Source organism: Vicugna pacos, chromosome 4, assembly GCF_048564905.1.
Source record: "Vicugna pacos chromosome 4, VicPac4, whole genome shotgun sequence".
In the NCBI taxonomy this organism is placed as follows: Eukaryota; Metazoa; Chordata; class Mammalia; order Artiodactyla; family Camelidae; genus Vicugna; species Vicugna pacos.
The window spans coordinates 72,630,548-72,640,865 of record NC_132990.1 but is presented as its reverse complement, the minus strand read 5'-3'; the positions used below and the strand labels follow the sequence as shown (position 1 = coordinate 72,640,865).

The 10,318-nt window shown below is 48.4% G+C and overlaps 1 protein-coding gene across 5 annotated transcripts in view; it reads right to left on the bottom strand.

Moving 5' to 3' along the window:
* Positions 1 to 2,942: 2,942 nt before the first annotated feature.
* Positions 2,943 to 10,318, bottom strand: part of GARNL3 (GTPase activating Rap/RanGAP domain like 3) — a 138,826-nt gene continuing 131,450 nt past the window's right edge. For all 5 annotated transcript variants that reach the window (XM_072960138.1, XM_072960140.1, XM_072960141.1 and 2 more), the window contains 5 exons: positions 9,501 to 9,619; positions 7,395 to 7,533; positions 6,398 to 6,613; positions 5,002 to 5,128; positions 2,943 to 3,411 (listed from right to left, as the gene is read on the bottom strand). In XM_072960138.1, the coding sequence (XP_072816239.1) occupies positions 3,234 to 3,411; positions 5,002 to 5,128; positions 6,398 to 6,613; positions 7,395 to 7,533; positions 9,501 to 9,619 (779 nt within the window). In that variant the 3' untranslated portion in view covers positions 2,943 to 3,233. The remainder of the gene's footprint in view (positions 3,412 to 5,001; positions 5,129 to 6,397; positions 6,614 to 7,394; positions 7,534 to 9,500; positions 9,620 to 10,318) is intronic.

Sequence of the window (10,318 nt, the reverse complement as noted above, 5' to 3'; positions counted from 1 at the left end):
GCTATCCGATGTATAGGCGGAGCGGAGTTTGTATCTGGGCGTGGAGCACAGGACCACCCAATAGGAGTGTGGTGCGAGCCCAGAGGCGGGGTCATATAAACTGCCTCAAACTTGTCTGCCAGTGAGGTTGGAGGGCGGAGATTGCACTTGCGCCTGGGGCCGCCTCTCCATCCAGCGTCGACCAGTGAAGGCGCAGCACGTGGGCCGAGCCCAGGAATTCCCGCTCCCACTCTGGGCAGCTGCAGCTGTCATCCTCGGTCGGGTCTGTGGTTCCTTCCCGGTATTAACTGCTGCCCTGGGGTCTAGGCAGCTCTACCCACTGAGAACCGCAGGGAGGAAGGTCTCCAAACAACGGTCCTGGGCCGTTCTCCTCTCGGATGCCGATGCCGAACCTGGCCCGGCCCTGCTTCTCACGTCTCGGAACCCCCAGATTGCTGACAGCCTCGGAGCCGACGACGACAAGGACCTCCGGGTGCTGGGGACCTGTGTTGGGCGAGGTCCCCCACGCCGCATATGTGTGACTGATCTGGGCTTAAATGGTGATCCCCACGCTCCCTGTTAAATTCCACTCACTTCACAGGTAATCCTGACTCTGGAATATTCTTAACACCTCCCAACTTTGACTTCCCTATAGATGTTAATAGCCAACCTCTCTACGTGTGTGCACCCAAGTCATTGCAGGAGATGAGGATGATGAACTCAGGGCTCTGCAGCCTCTCGCCATTGGTATGCTCTCTGGGTGCAGGCAGCAGCGGTGGAGTGCTGTGTAATTCTGGCAAGAACCAGGGCTAGGAAAGTAAAAGAAGCTTGGCTTCTAAGCCCTCTTTGGGCCTCTGTTTCCTCATCTGTAAGTGGGGATGACAGTATCTGTCTTGCAGGAGGGTTTTGGGTAGGGGCAATGTAAAAAGACCAAACACATGCAAAAGTGCTCAAATGCTATCAGGTATGATTACAATGGTCGTTTGACCTAGTGCAGTCACCTGATTGTACTATCTTTTAAGACTTAGGCAACCACCCCTCCGTGATTCCTCAGCATCTTGTGCTCCAGTCATAAATTCTTATCACTGCTTGTGATCACCTGTTTACTTCTCTCCCTCCCCCAATGGACATGATCTCCTCCTCCAGACAGTGGACACTTGGTGTTTGCTGAGGGGATGGACACCTCAGACGCCAAGGGCAAACTGCTGCATTAGACAGTTGACTTTGCAGTTCAGCCTGTGGGGTATGCAGAGGCTTGTGTAGACAGGATGATCCCATGAGCCCAGGTAACGCCAGCCAGCCCTCTGAGCCAGGGACCCCTACAAACCTGCTCCTGCTCTCCAGCTGGTCATCTCCCTCCCCTGAGTTTGTAATATTCACTTCTTGGCCTTTGTAAGCAGATATTGCTGCCAGAGCAGCCTCCCGCCCTGCCTTTAAATGCTAAACACCCTCAATCTGTTTAGTAGGATCAAAAATCCTTTCTATGTTCACTCCTCAGATCTGTGACCCTTGGCAAATTGTGAGGTGGCTGTGATGCTGCCAATCTCTTTGGAAGAATGGTCTAAATAGCCCTTGGTTTTTCTGTTCCAGACTGAAAGTCAAGAAACTTCAGAGAAAAAAAAAAAAGATGACAGGAAACACACACATACAAGCTCATGAAGCTTACAAATTATTTTACCATGAAAAACACCAGCCAGATCCAACTGATACAAGGCACTCAGCCTGGGTCTGTAAGGTAGACAGGGGACAGAGACCAGCTCTGAGGTCAGAGAACTCACAGGTTCAAATCACTGCCCCTTTCTGAGCCTCAGTTTCCTCATTTGAAAAGAATAATAAAACCAAATTCACAAACTTTTGGTGAGGTCCAGATACAGCATGTTGTTGATCTTGTGTTTTCCCCTACATCTGAAAAGGACGTAACAAAACACAGAATAATGCGAACGCTGAACGTGAGGTCAGCTGCAAAAACTTGAAGACTCCTTTGGTTATAGACACCCCGCCTGGCCATACCTAAAAAGCACTGTCAATACTATCACCTCTTGCCTTCTGCTGAAGGGGACCAGGCAGCCTTCAGCTTGGATTCATCCTGTTGGATTGTTTGTGCAATAGGCAAAAAGAAGAGCTCTCTCCATAGTGTACAAGGCCAAGGAGGTAGGGTCCAAACTTCTGTAAAATCTGTCAGATCAGGGTGATGTCAAGCACAGGTCTCTGCGCTTAGGGATCGGACCTGCAGAAGAACTCCTCAGAGCCACTTTCACGGGGTAAATGATCTCAAGTTTCTTTTGATGGGTAATATAGGCAAGACGAGATATAATAAAACAGAATCTGTCAGACTAAAGCCAAAGGTAAATTATCGTCTTTGCACAGATTAAAAATTTCACAATGTCAGTGAAACTAGGTTTTCCTCCTTTCCTCTCCGCTGGCCGGGGGCAGACATCTCACTGTTTCATTTGCACTTGGCCACACCCTCATTTTCTTCTCACTCTGAGCAGGGAGCAATGGAAGGCAGATACATGATCAGGGAAAGTATAATCATCTGGTTCATGTGAAAGAGCAAAGGGGACCCGAACAAGAGGAGGGAATTTGAGAATGATTTTGATGACAAAGAGTAACTTTTTTGGTTATATGATTTCACAGTAACAATAAAACAAACAAACAAATAAAACAGGCTCCTATACCTTATTATTTTTCATGAGACATACGAAGAAAACAGCAGGAGCTTCTAAGACCTAAAAATGCAGCTGTTCTCAAGTCTGTAGGCAGGAACACAGCTGGTCCCAATCACAGTGAACTGAAACAGTAACAGGGGCCAACGGTGCAGAAAGAAAACTTATTTATCATAAATTTTCAAAGCAATGGCTTTTCTTTATAAAAGAAAACACATCATGTGACAAATCAAAACTGTAATGAAAAAATAATTTCTCCATCTAAGTATATAAAATATAAGAGAAGGGTGCAGTAAATAAGAATGAACATTTTTGATTTATTCAAAGTTTCAATCTAAAACCTCAATGAAATCTACCACCTTTATTACAAGGGGACTGATGGTTTCTGAACAGAAAGAAACAAAGGTCAAGAAAGATGGCACTGGGCATTGGAGGGTGACCCAAACTGGTCAAGTGTGCAGAAGGTTTGGTTCAAGAGATCACGGACAGGCTAAAAGCCACATTTTGTTGAGAAATGATGTCAGAACTGGCTAAAGAGTATAAACCTCCATAAGAAAGTGAAAGATGGCAAACTCATTGGGACTCTGTTTACTTCAAGTCAATGATGTCTTCATCCAAGTAAGCTGGGAGCTGGAAGGGGCTGCTGCCCCACATGGGGCTGCCTTCTCGCTCTGCCCCAGGGTCCTGCTCGGAGCTTGCTGACTGGTAAAGCCCCTCAGGATTGGCTTCAGAAGTGGAAGGACTTTCCAAGGAGCTTGACGTAATCCTAGAGGAGAAAAGTCACTGTGAACGGATCCTGGGGTGCACCTCGGAGCTGGCTGCTTTGTTTCCAGCTCCTCTAAACTCAGGAGCCTGTCTCTTCACCCCGCCATTACAGGGGAGAGGTGGGGAGGTGTAGGAGTCACCTCCACCCCAACACAACTTAGGTTCTGCCGGCAGGAAGCCCTACCTCATTGGATGTTGTGGGTTTTAAAGGCCGGTTGGTGACACATAGGTCTTTGTGAGGTAAAGCTGGAAAATGTCACTCAGCCTAAAACCTTCCCATGGCTCCCCATGGCCTGAGGACGAGGCTGAAACTCCTGACCACAAGCCTATGGGCCCCAGGACTGGCCCCGCTGACCCCTCCAGCCTCCTCCCAGCCCACCCCGCCCTCTCTGTTTCCTCCTGCACTCAGGCGCTGGCTCTCTTGATAGCTGCAAAACCAATTTGACCAAATTCAGGGAATTCATTCATTCAGCAAGTACTCACGTAGCCTGCAAAAGCCCCCAGCCCAAACTCTGGCCGCTGCTCGTGACCTCTCATCCTTCTCTGTGCTGAAGCTGACCCACTCTCCCTCCCTCCCTCTCTCTCCCCAGGGCCTGCTATTCCTGCTGTGGAGGGTCTGTCCCCTGGCCCCTTCTCATTCAAAGCTCAGCTCAGTGCTGTTTCCTCAAAGAGGCTTCCTTGATACCCCCCTCATCAAGTAGACCTTGTATCTGCTCCACCCCCATCACTTACCTTCTTTTGAATTTCCTTGCAGCACCCGTCACTAATGGAAGTGATAGAATTTGTTTATCTGTTTACAGATTTATTGTCTGTTTCTCCACACTGGAATGTAAACTCCATGAAGGCAGGGGCCTGGTCACACAATAGGGGCTCAAAAGGGTATCTGATTAAGGCATGAGTGAGAGCTGCCTCTTCCTCAGCCAGGCTAATGCTTACTTGATTTGTGAGACTTGCCTCGGCCTTTCCTGATGTTTGAGATCCCCCTGCCCCAGGTGATGGCACCCTCATTCCTCTGCATCACCTGCCACCCTGGACTGCTGTACTTCCTGCGATGTCCTTGTTGGCCTTGCCTCCCGGCCTGTGAGCCCCATGAAGTTCAGCGCCGCATCCCTAGCTCAGTGCCAGGTGCTCCAAGAATGTGCACTGGGTGAATTAATGGAGCCTGGATATGTGCCTCCTTACTCTCCACACAGGAGCACGGAAGCTGTTGCTTCAGGGGAACAGAGAACCTTAGGGGATAAATCAGTGGGATTCAACAAATATTCATGGACACAAGGTAATGCTTTTCTTATATCCACCAGAAGTACTGGAGAGTGCCTATTTCCTGCCACTCTTACTGAGCATTTTTGTCTTAAAAAGACCCTGTCAGTCTGGTGAACAAAAACAAAGTATCTTACTGCGTACTTGTTGGATTGCCAGTGAGGTTGCCCGTTTGTCTGGGCCCCGCCCTCAGGCTGTGCTCTCTGAGGACCCTCAGGAGCTGGATGCTGACCCATGATATTGTCATCCAGCAGAAAGGGCCTGGTGGCCATCCTGTGACTTCAGGGGCCACCACCCTGAGTGGGGCTGCTGGGGCTGCTTCTCCCTTTACCTGTCGCTGCTAGTTGATCTCACTGTCTCTGGCTTGGGGCCTCCTTGGTTTTCTTCCAACCGCTTCCGGGCTTTTGATTTGGGCTTTGGGGCTCCTTCTGACCTGGGCCCACCTTCATCGGAGAGGCCTGGATTGCAGGGGAGAATCATAGGTCAGAGGGTCATTATCACAGGACTGCCACAGGGATGGAAAATGCCCTTTTTCTCTTGGTGGAGTACTGGGGCATTGTTGGGATCAAGGCAGGAAGAATGACGATAAAGTCTATATTCTTAAAAATTTAATTGGTTTTCTTGTCTTGTTGGTAGTTCTTTTTTTCTGATTAGAATGAATATATGTATTGCAAAAAAAAAAAAAAAGACTCAAGAGAGTCTAATGAAGGGGAGAAAATCTAGAGTCCTACCACTGGAAACTGTAATCCTCCAACTCAGAGGTTCGATTTCTGAAAAGCACAGTGGTTTGCAAAACAGTAGTTGGCAGATCAAGCTTTCATAGGGAATAGCAGGTTAAAAATGGCAGTACTTGTTTTAAAAGCACAGTGGAAGGCACCAACTTCTAACACAAACTAACTTTGCCAGTGTCAAGGCCTGCCCAGTCTGGTGGCCCGAATCCCCTTCTCCAGTTGGTCAGGAAACATTACTGCAGAGCAGGCATGTGACAAGGCCGACTGTCCTTGCCGTTTTATGCCATGTAGATCCTGATGCAAGATTTCAAACCAGTTCTTACTGGTTTGACATAATACTTCCATTTTTTCTCCTTTTGTTTTCACAGTTCCAAACAAAAATCTTAAAACAGTCCAGCCTTTTCGCAATTATCCTGGTGCTTTATGCCACTCTGTTCTGGTCTCCTAGCTGTAAATTGACAGATAAGGGCACAGCAAAGACCTTTCACCTCTACCGCCCTGTAGACTTGCCCCACTGTCCAGGGCCTTTGGGAGGCGTAACTGAACTGTACTACAAATACGCAAAAAAACCAAATGCAAAAGACTCCACCCCATGTGAATTTAGACTTTGGGATGTACAAATATAAAATGTTATCTGAGAATTGCAATGGTATAAACCCTCCTAGACACTTTTCTAGGAAATCATACATATATAGATACTTATATTAACAAAAAAATCATATCAGACTAGACATACTGGCTTACAAACTGCCCTTTCCCCCCTTAACATGGTTTGGGCACTTTCCACGCCAGTAAATATAGCTTGACACACCACTATCGGTGGGTAGACTGCGTAGTATTTCTTGGTGTAGGTGTGCTATGATTTGTTTATAAATCCCTTATGAAAGGGCAAGTTTCTTTTTGAGCCCATTGTTTTTGAGGATAATTAGCATCTGAAGGAAGAAACAAGCAGGTATCCTTACAAACAGTGAAAACACAAGAATCGAGAGCCATTACCCAGCAGCTCCCTGCGGGTCCTGCTTGCGATTTCTTTGATCTCCATGCGGGACAGGGACAAGGAGTGAGTGACAGGAATGGCAGCAATGCCAATGCCGATGGAAGTGGGCGGGGTGATGACCTTGGAGACCAAGGGGGATTTCAGGGGTCGCTCGATGCTTCTGCCCACAAGGTTTCTAAGTGGAATCTTGTACAGATTTTTGGACGGAATTTCACCTGAAATAAGATTTTGAAAAGAACATCAGAACTTCAAGAAAAGTTCATGTTATTTACACGACGGTAATTTCTGGTTTCTCAACGTAATTAGCATAAAGGAAGTCTTGATGTCGCAGGCTGACCTCCCAGGTCTCGTTGGGGCAAAAAAGTGATGGTGCCCACGGCTCGATTTTCTAAGGGGACCCGGTTTTCTCAGGGCATTGTGTAAATGGGATAAAATGCGCCCACTCCTGGCTGCTTGTGCACAGGAGGAAGAAGTCGACAAGAAAAGCACAGCTGTCCTGCTTGGGGGCTCCGCGCTCTCCTAAGAATGAGCCACGAAGATGACTCATGTGGTGAGAAGTCAGGAGAAGCGCAAGGCAGTAACCACAGCAAAGGCCTGACAGAGTGAAAGCTGCATGTGCTGAGTAATGTGTGGGTTTTATGACTGTATCCTTCTAGTTGTAAAAATCCACTAGATCACTAACATCCCTGAAGGAAAAATAACTTGCCGTGATAAGTCAGAATCTCTCCAGCCCCTGACTCCCTTCTCCCCACTGAAACAGTTGTTTTCAAAATGGGATTGTTTTGTTGGGGAATGGATTTCACAAGGTTTCTTTTTATTAAAATTTTTTTTTTATCATAAGGTTTCTTAAGGATGCAACCAGACTGCAAATTTTTTTATGGCTTCAAATAGTGACTTCCTTAGGCAGTTATCACCTGTCAATATTTGACAATTAACTAGAGAAATCAGAATGGATCAAAATTATCTACCAATAAGACAGTAAAAATTGGACTTCACCTTCCCCCGGGGAAGAAGGAAACACTGGAGTATCTCGGCCCGGGGGTGTCTGAGGAGAATTGTGGGCACTGGCTCCCTTAGAGCTGCCTCCAGACGAGACCTCATTCACAGATGCGGTTGCTGTGAAGTATATATCCGACTAGAAAGAAAGAGGAAAAGCATTACTGAGCTGCCTGGGTTACAAGCCTGGTGCCCACGGGCTTCAGTCATCATTGCAAAGCCTCCAACTGTCCCTCCCGCTCAGCTGCGACATCCTCGGGGCCTGCGGTGCAGCAACCGGCTTGGGGAGGCGGCTTCTAGCACAGGCGTGGACCTCTCCCGACTATTCTGTACCTCCCCTTCTTATCTATTTGTTGCTACACAAAACGAAAGAGTCAGTTTCCCACACACCTGCAAAACACAAACACAACACACTTCGCAGGGATCTCAGGCACCTGGGGGCTAGAGCTGGAAAGGGTTTGGGATTCGGTCCAGTCCATTTCACTGGGGGGAAATGGGTCCTTCACTCACTCATATGTGCAAATACTTAAGCACACCCAGGACGTGCTGGCTTTGGGGCAGCGGCAGCGCGTGCTGGAGCGGCTGGTGCTGAAGCAGGAGCACCGAGCTACAGGTGTTTTGCAAGCCGGCTGCAAAACACAGCCGTTATTAAACTCAAATTATATTAAAAACAAAGGTACTAAATATCAAAATTCAACCATTCCTAGTTACTTTACTACATTCACTGTTATCTCTGCTCTTGTGATTTCCATGAACAGTGTCTGAATGGTGGGGATACTGTGTAAGAGGGGCTCCTGAGTGTTGCTCCCCAACTCTGTGTTCCGTGGTGTCACCAGGAAGCCTGAGCTCAGTCACAGTGGGACTATTTACACCACGAAAAATCGGCAAATGCTGCAAATCAGAGCTTGATTTGTTGTTTTGTTGACTGTCTAGACTTAAAGTGATGGAGAGAATGTTAATCATGAAGATGAAGATTAAAAGTGTGTTGCATCTAGTGCTGAGATTGAAAGAAGTTTTGGTTTAATGACTATGATTTGTACAAGGGTGAAAAATAGTTTAACAGATCACATTTCAGATTTAATGACAACAAACCTGGAAAAAGAATGAATGGCTTGAGCTGTCACTCCAACTGTAAAATCAAGGCTGAACTGCAACCCTAGGCTGGCTAGAGATAAAGCAGTTCAGCAAAAATTAAAAGCATTTTGTGAGAGCCAACTGGCTAAATGGGCTATAAGATAAAAGCATTGTATATTTTATTATTACTTGTAAATTGTAAGCTATTTACATTTTTATATCAGTATAATTTATAAACAATGTACATACGTATATATGTGTACACACACACCCACCTTCCAGAGGGCTGCTGGTTGAATTGAACGCTTACCAGCACCCCACTGACGCTGTGTTAGTGGATAAGACGGCTCAACCCCCGCTGTCACAGAACGGTCAGCGCAGTGGGGAAAGTCCACAGTCGCCCACTACCAAATGTGACGCACGTCAGGATGGAGAAAGTGCCCCAGCGCGGCAGGGGCACCGGCCAGACTGGCAGGGGACTGGGAGACTGTGTGGGGCTGACCGAGGGGAGGGGACAGAATAAGCCCTGCTGGACTTTTCACCAGCAATAGAAGACACCTTGGAAGTCAGCTTCGTTCCTCCATCCCTCGGTTTTGCTCACACTCTGTTACTAGACGTGAATTAGCCAGTCATATTCATGGACACAAATTCAAACTGAGGACCGAAAGCGGCCAAGGAAGAAAGCGATATTGCAAACTCTTGCTTTTTTAGATGGACTATCCTTCAGGGTGGCAGTGACCTGGACTCTGACAGGGGATCTCTCTTTTCAGCTGAGTGCTCCCCAACTGCCACCAGCACCAAGGACCCTCCTGACACCAAGGAGGGGTGTTTTGAAGCCCAAGGGTTCTGCACAGGAAAATCCAAACAACAAGTCTGTTTTCCGCTTTCTCATCTCACGCTGGTGTGTCGATACCCACGTGGTGGTGTCACCGTCAGCCTCCCCTGATGAGGGTGTTGGGCCTCCCCAAAACCTCTGGGTGCTGGGGGTGCCCAAAGCCCCTCAGACAGAAATAAAATCCCAGCTCTACTCACCCTGGAGGCCACGAGCTGCAGCTGAGGCACAACGGCTGTGTGGACCAGGTTCCCATTCACCACCAGGCGGATCTCCATGGAGTCAGGGGTGAAGGCCAGGAGGTACGGGAACGCACAGACTGCAAGGCAATGAAGGGTCAACTCCCAGCCCGGGCTTGTGGCCTTGGAGGTGCCCTGACCCTCTCACACACCCCTCGCCTCTCCTGCAGTTCCCATCCCTCCCTTCCTCTGGCTGCCTCTTCCTTCCTGCATGGGGGCACGCCCCCCATTTCTAAGAGAGCCTCCCTTGGTCACCAGACTTCCGCTCAGGAGGGGTGCACTGTATTGACTTCTCCCTGCACTCTTCTCTTGCTGGGATCCCCCACCCCATCTTCTGGGGCTGCTCGGCCCAGGCCCTGGAGACCTTCCCTGCATCGTCCAGGCTGCAGCTTGACATGCCCTCTCCTTTTGCTTTTTGCCTGGAAGCCTGGCCTTTACTCATTCCTCCATCCCTGGGGCCGAGTCACCCTCTCCTATGAGCCTCCTGTGTCTGGGCAAGGGCTGCATCCTTTTCCTCACTGTCCCTCATAGTGTCCCTTGGGTTCAATGGGTTTGCTGAATTATTTATTAAAAGCCGGCCCCTCTTGAGATCTTTTTATGACACACTGACTTCCAGGTACCACAGCTGACCCGGTTGCCCTGTGATCCCCCCTTGTCTTTCTTGCTGGTCACTCCACACTCTCTCTCCTTCATGCTGGCCCGTTCCCTCTGCATTCTCTCCTTGGCGGACTCATCACTCTCTTGGCTTCAACCCAGGGCTCTTCCTAGCACACCCACAC